Source organism: Olea europaea, chromosome 1, assembly GCF_002742605.1.
Source record: "Olea europaea var. sylvestris chromosome 1, O_europaea_v1, whole genome shotgun sequence".
Lineage (NCBI taxonomy): Eukaryota > Viridiplantae > Streptophyta > Magnoliopsida > Lamiales > Oleaceae > Olea > Olea europaea.
Window position 1 is genome coordinate 19,409,974 of NC_036237.1, and position 26,180 is coordinate 19,436,153.

A 26,180-nucleotide genomic window follows, 5' to 3' on the forward strand; every position below is an offset into this window, starting at 1 on the left:
TTAAGGCTATTGAGAAAAATGATACGTGGGAGCTGACGACTCTTCCCAAAGGAAAAAAAGCAATTGGAGTTAAGTGTGTGTACAAGGTAAAGAAAAATGCTAAAGGGGAAGTGGAGAGATATAAAGCAAGATTGGTTGCTAAAAGATACAACCAATAGTCGGGAATCGAATTAGAAGATGTATTTGCTCATGTTGCTCGTTTAGAAACCATAAGATTAATTATCTATTTTTGTAGTGCAAAATAAGTGGAAGATATTTCAAAGGACATGAAAACGGCTTTTCTAAATGGTTATCTTGAAGAAGAAATCTATGTGGAGCAGCCAATTGGCTATAAGATAAAAGGACATGAAAGTAAAGTCTTAAAACTAAAAAAGGCTTTATATGGGTTGAAACAGGCTCCAAAGGCATCAAATAGTAGAATTGACAAGTACTTTTTAGAAAATAATTTCACAAAATGCCCTCATGAGTATGCCCTTTATATAAAGGTAAATGAGAAAGGAGATATTTTGCTTGCTTGCTTGTTTGTAGATGATCATATATTCACATGAAATAATAAAAATATGATCATTGAGTTTAAGAAGGTTATGGCTTAAGAATTTGAGATGACGGATATTGGTCTCATGGCCTACTATCTTAGGATTGAAGTAAAGCAAATGAAGGATTGCATCTTTATCTCACAAGCAAGATATGCGAAAGAAATTCAATATGGAGGATTGCAAGCCTGTATGCACCCCTATCGAATGCGAAATCAAATTGTCGAAGAATGATGAAGGTGAACAATAAACCCAACACTTTTTAAGAGTCTTATTGGAAGTCTAAGATATTTGACGTGCACAAGACCAGCTATTCTTTTTGGAGTAGGGCTCATTAGTCGCTATATGGAGACACCTAGCATGACCCATATGAAAGCTGCAAAGAGAAGTTTTTGCTACATCAAAAGTACGTTTGATTATGACTTCGTCTATTCATCATCTAATGAATTCAAACTAGTTGGATATAGTGACAGCGATTGGGGCGGAGACAGTGATGATAGAAAGAGTACGACTGGTATGTGTTTTACTTGGGCGACACAGCTTTCACTTGGAGCTCAAAGAAACAATCGATCATAGCACTATCTATGTGTGAAGCTGAATATGTTGTAGCTACATCAAGTGTCTGCCATGCGATTTGGCTTAGAAACTTGTCGAAGATGCTTTGAGTATCACAAGAAGAGCCAACTGAAATCCATGTTAATAACAAATCAGCATTGGCATTGGCAAAGAATCTAGTATTCCACGATAGAAGCAAGCACATTGATACAAGATATCACTTCATAAGAGAAAGTATTGCAAATAAAGAAGTGTAGCTGAAACATGTAACCTCCCAAGAGTGGATCGCCGACATTCTCACTAAGTCACTCAAGCATGACGTGTTTCAAAAGTTAAGAACTCTAGTTGGAATAGTAAAATCAAGTTTAAAGGGGGATGTTGAGTAGTAAACTTGATTTTTGGACTAAAAATATGGGCTTAAGAACTTTGCCCATAGGCCCCCAATCAATTAAAAGGCCCAACATGTCTAGCATTTGTAGAAACATTATCTAGAAAAATGTATATAAATATCTACTAGAAAAATTCATATAAATATTTAAGTAAAATATGTGGTGATAAATGAGATAATGTGTCAAGAAGAATATGTGGTCTTATAAAGTCTATCTAGAGTATTCTAGAAAAATATCTTGTCCAATGTGCGGTCTAATAGTGTTATATAAATATGTGGTCTAGGATTCTCTAGAAAATGTGTGGACTAGAAGTTTAATGTAAACAATATATAAAGCGATAGTGTCCTCCATTTTGTAACAAGCCAAAAAAAAGTGTGCAAGTCTTGAAGTTGAGAAATACAAGTTTCCTTTTATTCACTTCCTTCTTTCTATTAGTGTTGTCTTCCTTAAAAGTCTTATCCAATCCAAGTTAGTAAACTCCTCTTTCCTCCAACAAACCATTCCTTCTTTTTTCCTTTTTTTCCCCCTTCTATCTTTCTCTCTCCTTCCCCACTTTGTTTTCTTTTTTGTCCGTTTCTTCTAAAATGAGAAAAAAATCAGAATCCTTACACTTTTAAAGTGGATTGATATAGATTAATTATAAGCCAAGTCCCCAATCTTTGGACAATGTAACATTTAGTCCCTTTATTTGTAATAATAGGGAACTAAATCCAAAAATTCCAGTTTTTTTTTAATTGCCCTTTGTATATTATTAATTACAAGTTAAGCTCCATTAAATTATTTGTTCAACATAAGTCTTTATTTGACTTTGACAAGTAGTATTATTTGACTTTGACTATAAACGTGTGGGATATAAACGTGTGGGATATAACAGGTTAGGCTTTAGTAAGACCGATAATAAGGTTAAATGGATCAATATTCAAAGTCATCCACGAGGTAATATAAATGGGCAGGGTTGAGCCTTTGGACTTGGTTATTGATAATTATTTCACTTATTGATCGAGGCCTAAAAATATATTTCGACATTTAACATCATAGTCAAGGATTTATTACATATCAAAACAAAACAATATCCATAGTTGAACATTGTATTTATTTGAAGTTGTTAAAGCCGAAACAGAGATGTCTAGGAATTATGGCAAATGGAGGAGATTGGTGGGAGCTGTGTTGTAGCGAGAGCATGATCGAGAAGTAGTTTGAGCCGATTCAAGAAGCACAAGCTCCTGTTCCAAATCCATATCATTGGATTTTGATCGGATCATGCTTAGAATATGTTAAGCTTCTCCTGATTGAGAGAGGGAGAGTTAAAATAATTGAATTATAAATTGTTATGAACCCATAAATCGCACTAAATTAAATAAGTCGAGAATTGAAAATAAGATAATAATAGGTGGATTTGAAATTCCAACACATACATTGTATATTTAGTTTAAAAATATTTTGGTTAATTAGTATATTAATTTAGAAACAAATAATTAATCTTTCTTGTGTTACTTTAAATTCAAGTTCAGTAACGAGTCAACAGAATTCATTTAAAAATTTATTACTCGTGTGACAATACTCTTCCAATTATATTATTACTTGTTAATGATCTCATCCGAACATAATCCTAGACATTATGATGGATAAATGTAATTAGTAAAATTACATTATTTGAGTATGCTGATAAAAACGAGACTGATTTAAGCAACGGGACGAAATATCCAAAAGAATACAAGGAAGATGGTCATATATCACTAGATTATACTAATCATAACGCCCCAATCAACATTAATTAAGGTCATATCCACATTGCAATACAATAATCAAGTTTTGTAATTACTTTCGCATTTGCTTGCTCGCCCCCTATTTCAAAATACAATTGGTGAAAGTTATGACGTAAATTACTTATTTTGACAGGTTATTTTAAAAAAAACCTTTTTATTTAAAATTAAGACAAGAAGTTTATATATATATGAGAAATTAGGATATATAGTCCCTGATTGAGCCTTAATTTCTAAAAATTTACTTTTTTTCAAAATCGTTTACATCCAAACACTTTTTCAATAAAATAATTTACATGTTTATTATTATTATTATTATTATTATTATTATTTATTATTTTTTGTTAACATAAAAATGGAGCTCAAACATAGCCATGTTTTTCTAAGCTGTAAATTCATTGTTGGATATATTTTTTTAAAACGATATAAACCAGCTCAAACAAGAAAATTTGATTTGTAGTTGAGATGGTTTTTAACTGTTTATCAAATGAAGCGATTAACACAAAGAAATGTTGAAAATGACTTCAAAATTTCTTTGTATTGATTTATTAGTTATCAAGACAAAGAATATATATTGATTTCTCCACACTAATATCTTACTTTTACAATCAAACAAGAAATTGCGAGCGTGGTTTCTAGGAAATTGTCTGTCTAAACTGTAAATTGTGTGCTGCACCACAGCGTTTATATTTTGTTTTCGGGAACTATATAAACCAAAGATTACCAAAGGTTCTTCTTGTTCCATGTATGGAATGTGAAAATTGTGTCTGCACCTGTATAAATTTTCCATGTGTACAGGCAATCAAGATCCATAGCTGAACATTGTGTTTATTTGAAGTTGTTAAAGCTGAAACAGAGATGTCTAGGAATTATGACAACTGGGGGAGGTTGGTAGGAGCTGTACTGCAGCTAGAGCGGGATCGGGAAGTGGCCCGAGCCAATTCAAGAAGCACAAGCTCCAGTTCCATTTCCATATCATTGGATATTGAAGATCTATCCCTGAGTTTGCTAAGAGAAGAACAAAATGTTGAATATGGAAGAAGGAATTCAAGTAGCAGTTCTTTCATAGCCTCCTCAAGTATTAAAGGTGAATATAGGATTAGAGAATAAATACATTTCTTCTTAATTCTATATTATAATCCCTGCTTGCAAAATGTATGAAATATTATTGGCTTAAAATCCTTCTCCTCAGATCACCCCATCTACCAAAAGCCGGCAAGAGAATCAAAATTCCGTACGGTAAAATTTCAGACTCTTAGTCTACGTATGCAGATTCTTGTGGAATTGATTTGACGAACTTCTTTTTTGAATTTTTTTTTTTAATTAAATTTTTGGGGAAAATTATTAAATTGCTTTATATTTTTAAGGTAGATCTGGGTATTATTATTGTTGTTGTTGTTGTGTATGTGTGTGAATGAAAAACAGGAATTGCCGAGTGCAAAGAGGATCTTGAAGTATCTCAAGGAAATTCAAAAGGATCCTCCTGCCAATATCAGTGCTGGTATGTTACTACATAATTCTTGAGGGTAAAAGAAGCAGCTTGTTTTCAACTTGGTGTGCATCTTCTTTTTTCCTTTTTTTTTTTGGGGCGTTAGGAAATTCTTTATGTGGAGCTTTATTTTCACAGGATTTTTTTTTCCCCTTCTGCAACTAAGATAACAGTGAAAGGTGGCGTTGCTAATCCACTATTTACAAATAAAAGTTGTGGTTTTTGATGGGACATGACAGACTTATACTCGTTTTTATTGGGTGTTATGTGTTCTTTCCTCAACTTTATTGACTATGAATTTGCTTTAGTTTTTAGACTAGGTGGGGGTGTTGTTGTTAAAGTGTGATAATAGATAAAATTTATTGCAGCGGAGACTAAGAAGGATATTATGATCTAATGTATAAACATGCACATTTGTTTTATGAGGTCCCATTTCTCTTTCGCAAAATGGTTTTTCTCTAACAAACATTTCCAATTTCTGATTTGGAGATCAAATCTATAAATCCTTTAATGCCTAATTGAGCTTTGTCAGGTTTCAGCGGCATTAATATTTTACTGACTGTACAAAAAATGTAATGCATTTCGACCAGAAACAAAATTTTCAATGCTTAAAAGCAAAAGCTGAAGTTGCAACCCATTTTTATCATAAACTATTGAATTTAATTTCATTCAATTCAAAATTTATTTGTTAAGATATTACTCTGAACTCTGGTTTTAAGCAAATATGGCCACTTCCAACCATGCTTTTAGTCTTCGAAAACTGTCACCAAAGTACAAAAATAATCATTAACTTGGATTATCCTTGCAGTTGAGTATTTAAATGGATATGCCTTAGTCATTTTATGAAAATCTATTTAAACATGTTCACTTGTATACTTTTTAGTTTTACCTTTTGGGAATCACTTGTATATTTAAACACGAAAATCTATTTAAACATGCACCATAAGTTTCATTTATTTTTTGTGTTGCTTATTTGCTTTTCCACTGCACGTAAATTTCAGGTCATGTAGCCCGGGACTTGTACCATTGGCAAGCTACTATCTTTGGTCCTCTTGACAGTCCATATGCTGGAGGAGTTTTCCTACTTACCATCCTTTTTCCACAGGATTACCCTTGGAAGCCACCTAGGGTGGGTGAGAAGTGCTAATTTTCATCACACTGTACTTTGACATTCCATACCTTTCTATTTTAAACACAAACATTATCTACTGCTGTTGACACATAAAAATTCAACCCAAATCGAATGGCCCAAGGAGTGAAGCCCAATTGGAGGATCCCCAAATCAGATAACCCAAAGAACGAAACCCAATCAAACAAATCAAGATGAAGGCCCAAATAGGGAGGCCCAAAAATGCGGTAACGCCATCGCCCAAACTTGCAAGTCGCCCAGAATCTAAGCGAATGGAGTGCATACAGTCGCTCAGAGCTGTTACTCTATTCTCGCCCAAACTTTCTAGTCGCCCAAGGTCTTAACAAATATGAAGCGTCGTGGTTATCAAAAAGTGCAGTTATCAAAGCAGTTATTAAAGCAGCCCTATCACGTTTCACGATTCAAGGAATTCAATCCAAAGCGGTTGAACGACGAAGAGTAATGGCAGCAGTTAAAAAAGGCAGTTTTCATGACAAGTTGGCCATTACGAAAAAAGTGGGCAGTTATAGGACGATCAAGCAGTTTTTAGAGCGGTTGATCACAAAAAGATCGTCCATGAAGTATAAAAGGGAGAAAAGACATAGAGCAAAAGACCGAATCAAAAACTCTCGAACAGAGAATATGTAATTTTAATTTCCTTAGCTTAGACTTAAACACTTTTCTTTCAGTAACTCGTGTGCTTGCGCCCCTTGGAGGCACGTTGTTTTTAATTTCCAATTGTAAAGTCATCGCCAATAAAAGAACACCCCTTTTTGGGACTTTGTCTCGAGAGGTTTATCCCTTACACAATCGTCTGATCCCTTTTAATTGTTAGCGACTAACCCGCGCGAAACAATTTGGCACGCCCAGTGGGACAGTGGTGTTAGGTGTTGAAAGTACAAAAGGTGAAACAATATGCCTCAGAGATCCGATAAGGAAGCAGCAAGTCAGGGAGGAATTCAGTCTGTGATCGAGCGATATGAGGAGCAGCATGCCTCTCCACGAACAGATGGATAGAATCAGAGCAGTAGCAGTCGTTACGAACCAATGACGGAGTTGAGTCCTCAAACCATGCATGCATTACTTGGAGAACTCACACAAGACGTCGTTGAACAGGTAAATCTTCAAAGTATTCATAATATGGAAAGATTTACCCAAAATGGGAATGTACACTATGACAACATGGCCAAACAACTAAACACTTTGAACGAAACAATGAATAAGTTAGTAGGCCAAATATGTCAATCGGTTATACCTCTTACAAATCACTTTCAAACTAGGACAATTGTGGGACGTAATCCCTCGGTCCTAAATCTGAATCAAGGGGTAGAACCGCTTTCTGGTCCCTCTACTTCAAACCAAGGGGGTACTATAGTGCCAAATCAGAAGAATGGTAGTGGTATGCCTAACTTGGGGGGTAATCCAAACATAAGAGATAATGTCCTAAACAATGGATAGAATATTCCACGTGTTAATGAGGAAATAGATGTTCAGGCTAATGGTAATGGCCCTAATCATGGTAATTTGGTTGCCAATCAAGGACCAAACATCAGACCTCATGCAAATCAACCGGTTAACCAACCTGTAGGAATTCCATATGACCCCAACGTCATGTTGAGGAATCAGATTATGGAAATTGTACAGGATCAGATGGCTTTTGGGGTGCGTCCCGTCGTTAGGCCGATGTACACAAAGCCATATCCTGATTGGGTAGACCAAGCATATCCATGGCCTAGAGGGTACAAAGTGCTATAATTCTCACTGTTTACCGATTTAGGAGAGGTGTCTACTCTAGAACACATAGGGCGATTCACATTGCAAAGTGGTGATGTAACCGATTACCATAAAATGAGGCTTTTCCCTAGTTCATTAACAGAGTAGCTTTCTCCCGGTTCATCAACTTGCTAGCGAACTCTGTTCAAACATGGCAATAATTGGAACAGTTGTTTCATGCTCAGTTTTATAAAACTGAGTTTGAAGTCACTTTGGCTGATTTGGCGAATCTACGTCAAATGCCAAACGAATGGGCAGAAAGTTTTCTCCAAAGGTTCAAGACAGCAAGAAGCAAGTGTTTTGTACCTCTGCCCGAAAAAGAATTTGTCAAAATCGCTCAGGGCTGCTTGAGCTTTGATTTAAAGAAGAAATTCCAAGACAAGGAATTTCCTGACCTTTTTCAGTTGAGTGCGAATGTGATTAGGTATGAACGACTGATAAGAGAGGAAGAACAGATGAAAAATTCTAGTAAAGGGACTTATTACAAAGACCCAAATTTTGATGTTCATACCATCAGTGACGAGTCATACGACTAGGCCGAAATGTGTTTGGCCGAATTGGTCAAAGGAGATACATATACTTGTCCCATAATGGCCAAGCTTAGACCATCGGACAAAGATGAGCCCATAAAAGATGGAAATATAAAGGCTAGAACGTTCTCGTTCGACGTAACCAAAGCTGACCTTATATTTGATAAATTATATAGGGATAAGCAGATAAAGTTGAGCGATAAGCACAAATTGCCAAACCCTGAACAAATTAAGGGTAAAAAATATTGTAAGTGGCATAATACATGGTCACATTTGACTAATAATTGCTTGGTTTTCCACCATGTATTGCAGGATGCTATTGAATCAGGACGAATTACGTTCGATGATAAGAAGAAGATGGCAGTGGACGAAAATCCTTTCCCACAGCCACTTGGAGTAAACATGGTGAATCTGGATTCAAAAACAAGTTACCAAAATTCAAGTTGGTCGTAGATGATGGAGAAGAGGATCCTAGAACACATCCCAGCGTCTTTGAACGAATCAAGGAGAAAGAACCAAAAAAGGATGAAGACGTCCTATGTGCAAGGTGTAAAAGAGAAGTGAATGGAAATACGGACAAACCGGGACATGGCAGCATCCTCATCGCCCTACCTTCCTCCCAAACACTCAGCCTGGTAGAGGGCGAGGTACATCATTCTATAGAGGACCGCCTTTTGAGAGGCAGTTCAGGCCAACAGATAATGGAAGAACATTCAGGCCGCAACCTCGTCGGCCAAATGCATGACATTCATTCCAGTACAATGCAAGAAGGGCAATACCCTTCGATGAGATGACTAGGACCCAACAAAGGTGTTTCCAACGAAACTACGGACGGATGATGAGGTAGCAACAGGGAGTGCCACATCCTAAAACGCCTAAACTACTCAAGGTAGCCAATCAAAATGTCCTCAAAAACAGTGAAGAGATCGGTACAGATGAATCAATGAAGGAATTGCCAGAAACTTCTTCTGGGAGATCAAAGTTTGAGCGAGACAGAAGGGATGGAGAAGATCAAGATCAGCCCCTTACCATCCAGTTTGGTACGTTACCTCCTGTTGTGGCCAATAATTACTTACTGGCCAATGAATTCAAGAATAAAGAAAAAGAAGAAGAGAGGGAGGACAATGAAGGAGAAGCTTGCGTGCTGGTATGTGAAGTAGGCCAGACTTCTAGAGAGGCCTACAACGATGAAGAAGACGATGGGATGATAGACATTAAACAAGAAATCGACCTAGAAGCAGAAAGAAGAAAGAGAGGAGCATAGCGCAATACTCTGTTGAAGCAACTACATCGAGAGGGAGTTCGCGAAGTAGATTTGTTGGGAGAACCATCTGGGCGTCCTTTCGATTTCTACGTACTGTATAGGACACCCAAAAGGAAGAAGAGAGTGCCTTGCTCTGAAAAGTATGGGTCACCTCCAAGAATAATGCCCCCTCCCACAGGTTGGATAACTGATGAGGAAGTATTAGAAAAATGTAAGAAGGAAGTTCAGAAGACAGAGGATCAGCATGACATACTGCACGTCGACTTATCACAGCGTGATAATTTGACAGAAAACAAGCAGGAAGTCGAAATAGAGGCTGTCGAAAAGGTTATTTTTAAACGGCCAGCCATGAAATTGACTAAACACTTGAGGCCGTTGTACGTTAAAGCTCTAGTTAACGGCATCCCAGTGGCAAAAGTGCTTGTCGACAATGGAGCAGCTATAAACACCATTCCATCTAGGATGATGAGGAAGTTTGCAAAGACAGAGGGTGACATGATTCCTATAGAAGTCATCCTCACTAGCTTCAATGGAGGAGCAACTTTAGCTAAGGGAGTTATGCCATTGGACATAACTATAGGGACAACTACTAGGACCACTGTCTTCTTTGTAATAGATGGTCCTACTAGTTACAATGTGCTACTAGGAAGAGATTGGATACACGGAAGTCGCTGTATACCCTCATCGCTCCATCAATGCCTGATCTTTTGGAATAACAAAGGCGAAGCAGAGGTGGTACAGGCCGATCATAGGCCTTTTGTCGCAGAAGCAAACTCGGTGGAAAAGTTCATGTACGAAGGAAACTATGGACCTGTCAGGGTAGTACAAGACGGGGAAGAAACTCAGGTTGTCGCGCAAAGCGAAGAACTGTTCTCAGTGGACGCACTCACTGAAATGTTCAAACAGATGAGGCCAAATATAGTGGCCCTGGAAGAGCCAGTAATTGGCAAAAGAATAATCAAGGAGTCTTGAATGGATTCTAAGTTACAAAAGCAAATGGCCGACATTCAGGCCTTTAAAGCCAGACTAATGGCTTTCAATAAGGAATGCAATGACAAGGCAAAAGAAGAGACAGCCCTAAAAGCGCTGAAAGACAAGTTGGCAGTATTTGAGTTAGAGCAAAGCATTGGCCGAGAAGTCAACAAGGTGGACTGTTTGGAAGAAGAAGTACTTACAAGGAAACTGGACGCCGAAGTGATGCGGATCGCCAAACCTGGATACGCTCAAGCACAAGACCCTCTGATCAAAGTAAATATTGGCAATGAAGGAGAAGATCGCCCAACATTCATCAGCCAAATGCTCGATCCAGAGGTTAGTAACAAATTAATCACTTTACTAAAAGAGTACAAAGATTGTTTTGCTTGGGAATATGAACAAATGCCTGGTTTAGATAGAGACTTGGTGGAACATAGGTTACCAACTAAGCCTAATTTTAAACCTCATAGGCAACCTCCTAGGCATTTTGCTCCTAATGTGCTCCCTGAGATTAAGAAAGAGATAGAGCGATTATTGAAAGCAGGTTTTATTAGAACAGCCAGATATGTCGAATGGTTGTCCAATATCGTGCCAGTACTAAAAAAGAATGGTAAACTAAGGGTGTGTATAGACTTTTGGAATTTAAACATAGCCACATCCAAAGATGAGTATCCAATGCCCACGGTGGATTCTTTAGTAGACTCGACTGCCGGACATGTCATGTATTCTTTCATGGATGGGTATTCAGGATACAATCAAATTTATAAAGCTAAAGAAGACATACAGAAAACTGCCTTTAGATGCCCTGGGTCTCTAGGATGTTTTGAATGGGTGGTTATGTCTTTCGGCCTAAAAAATGCAAGGGCAACTTATCAAAGGGCAATGAATTTAATCTTTCATGATATGATAGGCAAGTTTGTTGAAGTGTTTGTAGATGACATAGTAGTCAAGTCCATCAAAGAAGAAGACCATTTCGAACAGTTAAGATGTTCGTTTGAGCGAATGAAGCAGTATAAGCTAAAGTTGAATCCCTTGAAGTGTGCATTCGGTGTTAATGCAGAGAATTTTCTTGGTTTCTTAGTACACAAGAGAGGGATTGAACTTGATAAAAATAAATCGAAGGCCATTTTAGAGGCCAAACCACCTAGCAACAAAAAAGAATTGCAAAGGTTTCTAGGCCAAGTAAACTTTTTAAGACGCTTTATTTCTAACTGTGCAGGGCGAACTAATGTCTTTTCGCTGTTCCTAAAGCTGAAAAATCAGGACGAATTCGTCTGGAAAGAAGAACATCAAAAGGCTTTTGAAAGCCAGAAGACATATCTATCAAGTCCACTAGTGTTGGTGTCACCAATCCAAGGACGGCCAATGAAAGTGTATGTATCGACTGAAAAAGAATCAATAGCTGGAATGGTCGCACAGGAATACCAATTTGGTGAAGAAAGGGCAATTTACTATTTAAGTAGACGGTTAACGAAATGTGATTGTAATTACTCTGCTATCGAAAAATTATGTCTTGCATTGTATTTCACATGTACAAAATTAAGGGCTTATTTATGGCCCATAACCGTTTATTTAATTTCTAAAGTAAATTTAGTTAAGTATATGTTCTCGCGCCCTATTTTACACCAAAGGGTAGGCCTTTGGACACTAGCTTTATCAGAATTCGAAAAACAATATATACCTCAAAAGGCAGCCAAAAATCAGGCTTTGGCTAACTTTCTAGCCGATCATCCATGCCTTGACATGCCTGAAGAAATCGAACTAGAAATCAATTCGTTTGAGTTAAAACCTTGGGTGTTGTATTTCAATGGGTCAAAAACCTCTAATGGTGCCGGAGTAGTAGTAGCATTGATTAATCCTTTAGGGATTTGCTACAAGTTCACATTTATTTTAGACAGAATGTGCACCAACAATCAAGCCGAATATGAAGCCTTAATTGTAGGCCTAGAACTATTGATAGATATGGGAGTAAGAAATGTGATCGTTAGGGGCGATTCTCAATTGGTGATCCATCAATTGATCGATGATTTTAAATGCCAAAGTGACTCCATTATAAGTCAATATGAGATCGCCCAAGAATTATTAGAGGAATTCGATCAAGTAGAACTTCTATGCGTTAATAGGATATATAACGACGTGGCAAATGAGTTAGCCCAAATGGCCTCAGGGTACTCAAAGGTTTTGAATTGGAAGTCTACTTGTGAGTATAGAATCATATTGCCCGTGACTCAAAGAAGGGCGAGAAAGATTGAACTTCACTGCATACAAGATAGAGATGCAATGGATTGGAGAGCAGAGATTAAATGATTCCTTAAAGAACCTAATGTAGGGATTATTAGGAAAATGAAGCTGTGTTTGCTGAACTATGCACTAATAGATGAAGAGTTGTTTAAGAAACGCTCTGATGGTGTATTACTAAAGTGTGTAAGTTTGCAAGAAGCCAAGACGATCATGCCTGAGGTGCACGAAGGGATATGTGAAGCTCATCAAGCTGGCCAAAGGATGAGATGGTTAATTATTAGGAGTGGATATTTTTGGCCAAAGATGGGAGAATTTTGCGTTCAGTATGCAAAGAGTTGTTTAGCATGCCAAAAGCATGGTCCAATACAAAGTGCGCCAGCACGAGAGATAGCACCTATTATTAAACCTTGGCCGTTCAAGGGTTGGGCGATAGACATGATAGGGAAGATTTATCCCTCATCGTCCAAGCAACATACTTTTGTTATAGTTGCAACCGATTATTTCACCAAATGGATAGAAGCGGTACCTTTGAAAGAGATCACCCAGAAAAATATTATAGTGTTCATCCGTGATCACATCATTTATAGGTTTGGAATTCCACAAACGTTAATGGTAGATCACGGAACATCTCTGAATGGGGATCAATTGAACAAATTTTTGAGCGAATTTGGGGTTAAATTAGTAAACTCGACACCATACTATGCTTCTATCCAACAGACAAGCGAAATCTTCTAATAAGATTCTAAAAAATATCATCAGAAAAATGACAGATGAAAATGCTAGAAATTGGCACGAATGTCTGAACAAGGCCTTATGGGTTTATAGAATATCACCTCGGTCAAGTACCAAAGTTACTCCTTTCCAACTTGTTTATGGACAGGAGGCCGTTTTACCTATGGAAATCAATGTGCAATCGATTAGAGTGTGCTTGCAACATAAGTTGAATGATGATGAGTATGTCGAATCACTAGTTCAAAATTTATTGAGGTTAGACGAATTAAAGTTGGACGTCTTAGATAGATTGCAAGTTCAAAAACAAAGAATGGCTAAGTTTTATAATAAAAGAGTCATAGCCAAGTCGTTCAGCCTGGGTGAACTAGTTTGGAAGACGATACTCCCTTTGGATAGCAAAGATTCAAAGTACGGGAAGTGGTCGCCCAATTGGGAAAGACCATACAAAATAAACAGTGTGTTGCCCAATGGAGCGTATCACTTGGAAGATTTAGATGTCACCAAGCACGTGAGATTCATTAACGGCAAATATTTGAAAAAATATGTTCCTTCTTTATGGGAATGTGAACAGATAAAATCATAATCAAATATGTTGAAAGATTAAAGGATAACAAGGTCAGAGCGAAATACGTTCAAATGAAGTCCTTTATTATCAAACGTTCATTACAAAAATGCAAAAATACAAATAATGGATGCTCTACAAAATAAAATTAAAAGTAAACTAATCTCCTGGTTGATCGCTGAGTAAGCCTCACACAGCCTTCCTAAATGCATCGCTACAATGGTGGGATTGTCGAGTAAGAGGGTTGACTAGCCTCACCACCTTCCTAAATGTATCGCTGCAATGGCGGGCAAAGAGGCTGAGAAGCACTCTCAGCAAGCAAGTTGAGAAGCACTCTCAGCAAGCAAAATGGCCCGCAAGCATCCCAAAAATTGCCTTCTATCATCGACTCCTTGTAAAGGACAAAGAGACGATGGGAAGAACTTCGATGGTAAAAACTTTGCTGCTGGCCAGAAAATATTTCCTATACCTCCCACACCAAAGGTGACATCAAGGTAAATAGTAAAATGGGCGGACTAAACAGTCCATTTTCGGATCGGATTGATTGTCAGAATGCCAAGCAATGGCAGCAAACTAGTTTCGAAGAAGAAAATGAAGATGAAGATGGAAGATGGAAAATGCGAAGCATTTATAAGGGGTGGAGATGAAGAGACAGAATATGAACAGCCACATTTCTGCCTAGTAAATGGAATTAAATAGCCCAAAGTCTTGGGAAAAGTGGTGGAAATATCAAAAGAAAATGGACAAGATTTTTAGCACAAAGCAGTTAAATGCTTGAAGAATTGACGACTAAAAAAAACAAACGTCAAATAAATGCACAAGAAGTTAATGTTCATTAATGATGAACAAAGTTACAAAGGGAAAATCAAATTACAAAAAAAAAAAAAAAAAGGGACATCATGTGTCTTAATTACAGTCCACCCCATACTGAACGAATTCGTTTCCTCAGTTTTTCCCAATCCTCGTTCTGCCGAGAGGAAGTGATGTTCAATTCGGCCGCAACATCATCATCAACTTCCAACTTCTTGTACTGCTCGACCAAGGACATAGTTCGCTCAATTCCCTGGGAGGCGTTGCACTTTTTAGCAGCCATTCTCGTCCTGCAGTCGTCCATTTTGGCTTGAAGTTCCTTCATCTGAGCAGCCAAATTAACCATCAAAGAGTCTTCAGCCATGATTTCGGAAGAGATTTCTTTCAACTCGTCCTCAGCTTTGTTAATCTCCATACGCAAAGACTCTTTCTCAGCTACGGCTCGAAGATATTGAGTACTTTTGGCCTTTAGTTTAGCATTCTTGGCCAGCAAAGAAAGGACCTCGGAGTGGATAACCTTCAACGTCGCTTTAAAATCAGCAGAAAGATTGAGCGACGGAAGCATCAGTGCTTGCTCCAACTTTGCATTCAAATGCTCAAGTTTATCCTTGTGTCTGGCAGCACTAGCCCTTCCAATGTCCATATCCATGAAGGACACGTACTCAAATATCGACTCCTTGAGGAACTTCAAATCTTCCTCTGAAGAAGCGGTAGGATGATCAGATGGAGCAGGGCGAGACGTCTGGACTTGCCCCCAGGAAGCGAACAAGTCTTGGATAGAACGCACAATTTTGTTAGCATCTTGCAAAGAAAATTGCCAATACTAAAGATTCTCACTACAACGAACAAGATAGAAATAGAAGTGAAGCAAAGACTACCTCATCAACAATCATAGAAGATGGCATGTCCTCAGCCAAGTTTGCCACCAACGACTTCTCCATTCGTGAGGACTTCCCCTTGTCTAAGCGAGAAGATGTTGCCACAACGGACGGACTCATAGGAGTATCTGCAAAACTCAAGAGCAACAAATCAGAAACCAACGGCACAAGCAAAGGTAAGACATCAAAAGACTGAATTACCTTCTGCTTCGATGTTTGGGGGGTTGACGTCCTGGGGAGAAGGTGGCTCATCCATGGGTTGTGATGAGGACTCTGGGACTGAAGATGTCTCTTTAAGCGTAGCCCCCTCATCAACTGATTTAGATGAAGCAGCCTCAGTGAAGGATGATGGAGCAGGAGCTGTCGATGCCAAAAGCCTTTGAAGGAGAGGCTGAACTTTTCTGAGAAATCCAAAAGATCATCAGCACACAGAAAAGTTTCAAGTGTGGAAAAGTATGCTTATGAGTAAACCAATTTAATTACCTTCCTCCTGACGATAAGAGGGGCATCATCATCATCATCATCAACATCATCCTCCAGAATGGGAGATGCTGAGCCTAGCTGTTTGCGGCTTGGGGCATTCTTGGCTGTAGTAGGCTTGGCAGGGAGAGAAGAAGATGGACGAGCAGACTGTTTAGTGCGACGAGAAGGAGAAGGACTCCGAATGGACAAGGGAGTGACTAAAACAGGAGGAGGGGAAGAAATGCTCGGCTGGTCTAGTGAATGAAAGGCACGATTGGCGTCAGTTGCAAATAATATATGCTTCACTGACGGCTAGAGCTGTTCAAAAAGTGGGTGAATGGCGTGGCTAGAATTGAAGGGGGCTAATGAAAAATGGCTGTTTAAAAGAAGATTGCGAGCATTTATAGCCTCTGCCTCCGCCTTATTAATAGTATGAAAATGGTCAATTAAGTTCCTTAAATAGCAAGGAGGAACATGCCAAGTTTGGCCGAAACCAAGCTGGCGAGCAAAAAATTGGGGAGCATAAATTTCTACCCCTGCCTTAGCATTGGTCCCAGTTAAAATATCATGAAATAGCTCCCTCCAAGTTAAAAACTGGATCCAAATAAGCAGGGAGGTTCTCGCATTGTCTATAGTGGAGGGGGAATGTACATAGTTTGGAGTCAAAAAAGAAGGAAAAGGAAAAAAGGAAGAGATTGAATCCAAAGAATAAAAGAATGAAAAAATATCCCTTCTGGACATATTTACAGGAGCCAAGGGCTCCATGGCTAGCCCATAACAGCTAGCAGAGGAGCGAGAAATTGATGGAGCATCAAGCAATGGAAAATAGGATCTCAACCACAGTTGAGTGAACCAAAGAGGTCCATTGCCAGTGGGAGATGCACCATTCTTCAATTGAGTTTGAAGAGAGGCCATGCCTCTATAAAGGGCAGCCAAAAACAAAGAACATAAATTCAAAGGCCTACCACGTGCCAATTCGTGCACTATAGGTAAGTAACTCAGGGAGGGCTTTATGCTTGGCACACACAAAACATATTTACAAAGCCAAACTAGAAGGAAGGCCACTCGCTCAGTATGGGAAGGCTCAGTACTCGAATGATTGTGAAGGGTTTGCAAGCTTGAATAAGATTCGGTGTAGTTTTTACCAAACTTTGGGGCGCCACCAGAAACCAAGATACCAGGAAAAATGGTATCGCCCAAAGGTGGTAGATTCACCAGGGCCCAAACATCCCTTAAGGTAATAGACATGGGGCCAAGAGGGAAAATAAAGGCATTATACTCGGAAGACCAAAAACTCAAAGCAATCGAAAAAAGTGCTGAATCAAAAGTAGGGGGGCGAATAGAGATTTCTAACAAATCAGAAATCCTAGCGCTATCAAAAAGTGCCTTAGTAGGACCATGACCCACAAGGCGAGCATGCCACCTACGGAAAGCTACATCGGATTTAGGCCAAGTGCGAATACCTCTCTCACGAAGTGGCCCCAGTGGCAAAGAGTTTAGAAATGAAGGGCCTTGAGTACAAGAAAACAGCTGACCCACCGCCGCCTGTTCAACTGCCTCTGCATTGTTGAAGAAATGACCTAAGTAGAACTCATTGCGTTCAACATCAGCGGGCGCGAGAAAACTCGGTGTTATGTATGGACGACTCAGGAGTTTCTGAAAGTCATCAAAACTAAAGGAGTCGCCAGCTTGAGATTGTGAAGCAGCCATTTGAGATGGAACGAAGTTTTTCAGGGTTACGTAGTAGGGAAGCAAAAGATGAACAGTAAATCGTGGGAGAGACGCGAAAAATTTGAGGTGTGATTTGGTGGTACAATGAAATGGCGTGTTTGGGGGTTATAAGGGTTTGCAAAACGACGCACCTTTTCAAGTTATAGAAGAAAACAATGATTGAAATTCTTGAAAATTTCGAATGTTGCTGGAAACACAAAGTGAATATGGCAAAATTTAATAATTATTATTAATTCTGCCATATTGGGGGGTAATTGTTGACACATAAAAATTCAGCCCAAATCGAACGGCTCAAGGAGTGAAGCCCAATTGGAGGATCCCCAAATTAGATACCCCAAAGAACGAAGCCCAATCAAACAAATCAAGATGAAGGCCTAAATAGGGAGGCCCAAAAACGCGGTAACGCCATCGTCCAAGCTTGCAAGTCGCCCAGAATCTGAACGAATGGAGTGTCATACAGTCGCCCAGAGTTGTTACTCTATTCTCGCTCAAACCTTCAAGTCGCCCAAGGTCTTAACAAACATAAAGCGTCATGGTTATCAAAAAGTGCAGTTATCAAAGCAGTTATTAAAGCAGCCCTATCACGTTCCACGATTTAAGGAATTCAATCGAAAGCGGTTGAACGACAAAGAGTAATGGCAGCAGTTAAAAAAGACAGTTTTCATGACAAGTTGGCCATTACGAAGAAAGTGGCAGTTATAGGACGATCAAGCAGTTTTTAGAGCGGTTGATCACAAAAAGATCGTCCATGAAGTATAAAAGGGAGAAAAGATATAGAGCAAAAGATCGAATCAAAAACTCTCGAACAGAGAACATGTAATTTTAATTTCCTTAGTTTAGACTTAAACACTTTTCTTTCAGTAACTCGTGTGCTTGCGCCCCTTGGAGGCACGTTATTTTTAATTTCCAATTGTAAAGTCATCGCCAATAAAAGAACACCCCTTTTTGGGACTTTGTCTCGAGAGGTTTGTCCCTTACACAATCGTCTGATCCCTTTTAATTGTGAGCGACTAACCCGCGCAAAACAACTACAGAAGTTTATCCCAGTAATTCTTAATATTGAGTGTTACATCTCGCATAGCTCATTTTTAAAATATGAAAGTTTTCATTTCGACGGGTTTTGCAGATTGCTTTTAGAACAAAAGTTTTCCACCCAAATATAAACAGTAACAGAACTATATGCCCTGCAATGTTTGAGAATTACAGTGCTGCCGTAACTGTTCCCAAGGTTTGTTTTCTAATTCTCTAATGTTGGTTCACCTTATTTGTCCATGTATTCAACCTTCTACTTTGAAAATAAGTCCGGGGTTCTTAACATGTTGTAATTGTACATTTGGATCCCCACCACCCTTCTATTTCTTTGGCACTTGAGTCCCCAATCATACTAGTTTGTAGCACCTTGATCCTTGGGGGAGGATTTTGTCCATTTGTCCATTAACGAGTTAGATTTTTGTCTAATGACTGTTAATTGTAGTGTGGAGGAGCCATAAAGATAACTCAGTGGGGACATGACATAAGTTTTATTAAACATAGACGTTTTGAAATTGTTATGTATTTTCTCGGTTAATCACAATTATTTCGTACATGTTTTAATAATTCAAATGCTTTGTAATGAATTTCTTATTAATATCAGTGGACAAAATGTAAGGCCAATCTTTAGCCATTGTGTATTTTTGTCTGAACTTTATTTGTTAACAGTACAATAACAAAAATGTTCCAAAACATTGTTAATATCTGCCCCTTACCATTATGAAATAAGTTAGAAAATTGATGTTCAACACCCAACTTCCAATTGCATTGATGGTCACCTTTAGACCATTGGGGGTAGTTTTTGTTACAATACCCAAAGATTAAAAAAAAATGAAAAGAAAAAGGTTGATTTCCAATTTTGATTGGTTTGCTTGGTCTCATTTTCACTCTTCTTCTACGACGTAGTTCTATGATAAAAAATGGTTTCGCCTTCACATATATGAGTGAATACTTTAATTATAAGTACTCACTTTTTTTTTTGAACCCAAAATTCTTTACTTATAAGCATGCAAACTCTCTTTAATTTGAAAAGCTAACTTCTCATATACTGGACCTCATCCCTCTACCAATGTAACTTATTTTTATTTAAACGAAAACAATTGAACATCTTTCTCCAAATTCACATCCTTTTCCCCACCCTAAAACTTCCATCAAAGGAATAGATGGTGGTTGTGAACCAACCAGGGACAGACCCAATGAAGGCCCAGTGCACTGCCTGCACTGAACTTTGGAAAAAATATTTTTACCATCACCAAGATCTGCCATATTCAAGCTATCATTGTTGCTCATATTGAAAAACTAAAGGGAGAAAGGGAAAACCAAAAACCTAAAAGTGTTTATAGGACCCAATTAAGGTTGTGTTTGGTTTATCATGTCTCTGGGGTTTGGTGTGATTTCAATATTTGATGGGTTGGAATGAGATTCTGAATTGTTATGTGGCTGCTCATTTATAGTATTGGTTTATTGTTGGGCAATTTACACAAATATGGACGAAATGGGCTGAACAAAAAATATTAACATTTGGTAAATATTAAAAGTAATGACCTTAGTTAGTGGTTAAAGAAAAGTAGAATAATTTTTAGCATAATGTTTGTGTTGTAATGTTATTGTTATTTCTTTTACCTTTACTAATATCTTTTGCAATAAAAAAATTTCTAGGTCCGGCCCTAGAACTAACTGGTGTTCAGCTAGATTGCCTCTACATATTTATCTACCTCTTTTTTTATGAAAAAAATATACCTATATAACATTAGGACAACTTAATTCTCTTTCTTGGATTCTTTGGTACACTATAATCTTCCACCACCACTAATCTTCTCTCTCTCTCTCTCTCTCTCTCTCTCTCTCTCTCTCTCTCATTCATTTACAAATTGGATTCTTAGGTACTCCATAGTCATTGTCTTCCACCATCACTAACCTTCATGTTCTATCTCTCAAAATCTTCACTTATTTTGTCTAGCGTATTTTACTGTCGACATGGAAGGAACATTCTAGTGTAGAAATCAAAAGAGGGCACAAACTTGAAATCTTATTGATTTGGTTGCTACAGTAAGGGATCCAATTTCCCAAAAGATTTTATTTTATTTTTTCCTCTACACTGAATAAATTGCTCCTTCAATTGCTTTGGCTTGGTAATTCAAGTTAAACTTCTAATGTAGTTGAATTGTTTGGTTATCAATTTTAGGTGTTACTTATTATTTCTGCATTGTTGGCGGATCCAGTCATTGATGATCCTTTGGTGCCTGAGATTGCTTACATTTACATTATGGACAAGAAGAAGTATGAAGCCATTGCAAGGAGTTGGACTCGGAAGTACGCCATGGAGTAGTATTAGTGTTGGGATTTGGACTCTTTGGAGGAAAAAACTAGTACAAATAGTGTTCACTTCAATCAGTACACTTGAACAATTTGGAGAAAAATAGGCTAATTTGTTTGAATATGCATAAACTCTTTTCTCTTTTGTTTGCATGATTGTGACTAGTGAGTGTTCAGGAGAAAAATATTGTAAACTTAGCATCTTAATTTTTCTTGTTCTCTTTGTGAGTTGTTCCAAGATTTAAAAATTCTGGTTGTGGTAAAACTTTTGGCAATATTTGTTTTAAAATTGATGCAGGATGAAAATGAATTCCTGTAAAGTAGTTAGAACAGGCAGAATATAGCATAACCAGAAGAAGAAGAAGAAGGCGGAAGCAGTAAGAAAGGGGGAGGAACCGGAGAGAAACAAGGGAGAACGAGGGGAGACTAGGGGACAAAAAGGGAGAAGCAAGGGGGAAAACGGCCGGCTGCAAGCCAAAACCAACTTTCAATTCTAATTCATCATCAACTGTCTCAAATGAGAAACAAAACAGAAATAAATAGCAAAACACAAACCCTAAAGAGAAGGGCTTGGGCCAAACCACTAAACAAGCCCAATAACGAAAACATAAACAATAGTCCAAATAAAATATAACTAATAGAAAATAAATAATAAATGGATGTCAGCATCAACTCTCTCGGGGTGGGAGAAAAACTCGACCCCGTCGAGTAGATAAAGCAGAATGTTGCACTGAATCTGATGCGAAAGGCTCCAAGTCATGCCACAGGGAACGACCTTTCTCGATGACCAAATACCGAAACTCCACAAATGATAACAAGGATAGTTGTAGCTTATCCTCAAGGATATGATCCAACCAAGGAGGACAATCTTTCTTTGTAATCACATACCGATATTGAACTCCCAATAGTAAAAATTCATGCCACTCATCTCCAAAATCTTCCTCATTGGTCAACACAACCTGTTTATCTAAACTAGCATCAATTACATTTTTGTGTACTGTGACATGTGTTATTGGAGTGAAAATGGTAATATATTTAGGTTGGGGATCCACATAAGGAAGTAGAAAAGGATCATCAAGGAAATTAAAAAGGCCTTTGTAAGTAACTAAGTCTTCAATATGTAAAGTAGAGTGGTGGCCAAAATGTGATGAAAAATTAATGACATGTGTGTATGGACCAACATGCTTTAAAACTTTAAAAGGATCAGCACTACCGGCTTGCAATATAACATAATCCCCAATATGAAATTGAAAATATTGTTTATGCAAATCAGTTTGAAGTTTATATAATGCATTACTTACATGAAGTTGTTTATTGATCTTCATATGCACATCATGAAGATGATGCACAAATGCTTCAACTGATATCGACACACTAGCATGTGGGGACATGGAAATAAGGTCTAACGGCTGCCTAGACTTATAACTATGAACAGCTTCAAATGGATTCAAACCTAGAGACCAATTTACAGAATTGTTATACGCAATTTGAACAGTTGGGGGAATCAAGTCCCAATTTCTAAGATTTTTCTGGACTAGAGACTTGAATAAATTGCCAGGACTTTGGTTAACGACTTCATTTTGACCATCAGTTTGAAGTTGGTTAGTAGTGGGGAAGGTTGATTTAATGCTAACCACAGGCGACTGGATTCTCCAAGGGTGGCCAGTGAAATCATCAAGCTCTTTGAGTTGTGTAAGGGTATGACATATAACATGTGACTGAGAGTTGTCAGAAACAAGGGGTATAGTATCTAAAGTCTCGAGAAGAGTCTAGAGTCCACCTAAAGAAGTGTCCTCACTATCATCCAAGTCATCAAAATCTTCAAGTTTAGGTTCATAGACTAGATCTTCTAATGGCATATCTATTACATTCTTTCGTTCTTCCATGACTAAGGTTCGATTAGTACATTTGGAAGAAATGTGGCCAAAGTCCTTACAACTGATGCACAACAAGTGAGAAGAAGTCCTTGAAGCTTCAAAAATTGTACCCTTATTTTCCAAGATTGTATAAAGATTAGACGGGAAAGGTCTTAGAAGGGACTTAACGGGAGGAGGTGGAGCCAATGAAATCGAAAGATGTTTGTCAATATGCTTTCTACATGGAGAAGAAGATCTTGGACTATCACGACCTTTACAATTATTTTTCCAAATAGGAGGAACATTAGACGGAGAAGGCTTTATGATAGACTTGTGACGAGGCGAAGCTAATGGGATGGGTGAACGACGATGACCACGCCTTTCATATGGAGTACTAATAATCAACTCATAATCTCGAGTTAACGAGTAAGCGTGATCAAGAGTAGTGACACCTCGAAGGAAAAGCTCACGCCTAAGATCATCTCTCAGACCTTGGCTAAACCTACTCAAAGTCGTAGTCTCATCCTCAATTAAATGACATTTGATTCGAAATTCCTCAAATTCTGCGATATACTCAGTCACTAGTTGATTTCCTTGTTTAAGGGCATTCCATTGAGTAAGAATTTCAAAATTATCTCGTTCTCGCTCACGAATCTGATCCCTATACCTACGATCGTGTCTAAAGCATTTTTGATCACCATGATGATGATGATAATGTCTATTATGGGACACTTTGGATTTATGAACGTCTGTTGAACGAGGGATTTTCTTAAAGTTGTTCAAATTAGCAGATAAAGCCTTACTTTCTTCAAGAGTAGTAATCACCTGAGTTCCGCTATTTGTCGGGTGAGTGCATCAAATTGTGAGGGGTTCATGTTAAAGTAGTAAAGTGACAGGACGACCACTATGCAATTGTACGCAAAGCAATACTACCTAAATGAAATGCAATAGAGAGACCAATATGCATCAAGGACCAATGATTAAAACATCAATTTGAAATTCTCTCTCTCTCTTTTCTTCCCTTCCAAAAATGCAAGTTAATAGTGCTGATGCTTGTAAATAATAAAGCAAGGGTCCAATGCTTGTCATGATCAAATGGTATTGTTAAGATTTCCAATCAGGTAGATAAAAGAGGTAACAATGGCAATCAATTCAGTGAGATAAATGGGGCAACAATGGCAAGTCAATTCAATGAGTGATTCTAGTCAAGTGAAGTTTGAGGCCAAAGTTGTGATAGTAACAGCAATACAAAGAATCTAAGTGATGCACTTTTAAAATAAAATAGCAGTATAAACCAATGAGAATTAGGAGATAGCAACTCCCTGTAGTCTAGTTGCATTACTAATGATTGGGCCTCTGATCTGCCTGTGTCAAATGTCTCCAGCTCCTGAACTCACGGTCATTGCATATTCTAAATTGTTGGCTTCACTGAAATTGGACAGATGCTGAAATAGAAACCTCTATGTAACTGAATGGGTTGCTTGGTAGTAGAGACAGTAAACTACTTGATCAATGAAGTCGGTGGCTGGCTGCAATCCTCAAAGAAAGTTGTTGAACAATTGGGCCAGTGGTGGGTCACCTACGATGATGCTGCTGTCGGCGGAAGGGCAGTTGCAGTTAATCGGCGTAGATACTGTGATGGCCTGGCTTCTGAGGAATTGATGCGTGAATGTGCCTGGGTAATGAATGGGTCTCTTCAATTGATGATGGGTGTGTGGGCTGCTGACAAAATTGAAGAATGGCCAATTATAATTAAAGGGCAAGAAGATGGAGAAGTATAGTGGATTGTTGCCTATGTGAGGGGGATGATTGATTATTGTAGGTAGCGGCTTTGTTGATGTGGAAGGAAACGAGAGATGGGGCTGTAGTTGGTGACGACTGCGAGACACCGCCGCAACGCTGGGGAAGCTGCGCTGTGCCAGGCGAAAAGAAGAAGACGGTGTGAGGAGGATGACATGAGTTGTGCGATACTGGTGCTGGTGGTGGAGATGGTGGGTTGTGAGTGGGTTTTCGGTGATTGATGGTTTGCCGACGCTGAAGGTTCGGGTGATTGGGTTGCCGGCTGGAGTATTGAGTTTCTGGAAATGGATTAGTGGGCTGGGCCTGGGTTTGTTGAGAGAGGGTAGGTGAGCTGGGTCATCGATTTGGATCAAACAGGGAAACAACTACTGGGTTACGTTAAATGGGCTACGTAATTTTCTAGATGCCCGAGCTAGTCTAGGGTTATGAGGCTAGGGTTTTGAATATAAATCTGTAAAAATTGATTAATATTAAACAACAACAATAATAGAACTTGAGCAGCAGTGTGCAACAATAGACTTCTAAATGATAAAGGCTTCAAATTTTTATTTATTTATTTATTTTTACTGATTTCGGGTGAACAGTAACCCGAACAGTAACCTCTTTCTCTCTCTCTTTTTTTTTTTTTTTTGCAACTAACTGAAATTGGAGAAACTGCTGCTGAATTTTTTTTTTAATTGCTGTTCTAAGGTTTTGACGGAAGATGGTTAAAGGGTTTGGATGAGCGATTGGATGGCGGTGTTGTGTATATTTTTGTGAAGATGAATGGAAAAATATCTGAAAGACAATTGAAATATTCCCAATTTTAGCTCTGATACCAATTTGATGCAGGATGAAAATAAATTCCTGCAAAGTAGTTAGAGCAGGCAGAATATAGCATAACCAGAAGAAGAAGAAGAAGAAGGCGGAAGCAGTAAGAAAGGGGGAGGAACCGGAGAGAAATAAGGGGGAACGAGGGGAGACCAGGGGACAGAAAGGGAGAAGCAAGGGTGGAAATGGCCGGCTGCAAGCCAAAACCAACTTTTAATTCTAATTCATCATCAACTGTCTCAAATGAGAAACAAAACGGAAATAAATAGCAAAACACAAACCTTAAAGAGAAGGGCTTGGGCCAAACCCACTAAACAAGCCCAATAACGAAAACATAAACAATAGTCCAAATAAAATATAACTAATAGAAAATAAATAATAAATGGATGTCCGCATAAAAAATACTTGGGTGTTTTTATGAGTGAAATTCTATATAGTGGTAACATTTTTTTAATTTAGTGAGATCTTTGATAGTTCGTAATGGTTGTTCACAATGTTATTGTTTTTGAATTGGAGATCATTGTAGTCAAAATTGATTATAAGCACAAACCAT

General features: G+C 38.3%; 1 protein-coding gene across 1 annotated transcript; it reads left to right on the forward strand.

Annotated features, from left to right (window-relative positions):
- Positions 1–602: 602 nt before the first annotated feature.
- On the forward strand, positions 603–21,174 carry LOC111405562 (ubiquitin-conjugating enzyme E2 E1-like). Its single transcript, XM_023034511.1, has 8 exons — positions 603–723; positions 862–1,047; positions 4,079–4,327; positions 4,433–4,479; positions 4,666–4,741; positions 5,731–5,858; positions 18,943–19,044; positions 21,031–21,174. Exons 1-8 carry the CDS (start codon positions 603–605, stop codon positions 21,172–21,174), a joined length of 1,053 nt encoding a protein of 350 aa, XP_022890279.1.
- Positions 21,175–26,180: the final 5,006 nt, after the last annotated feature.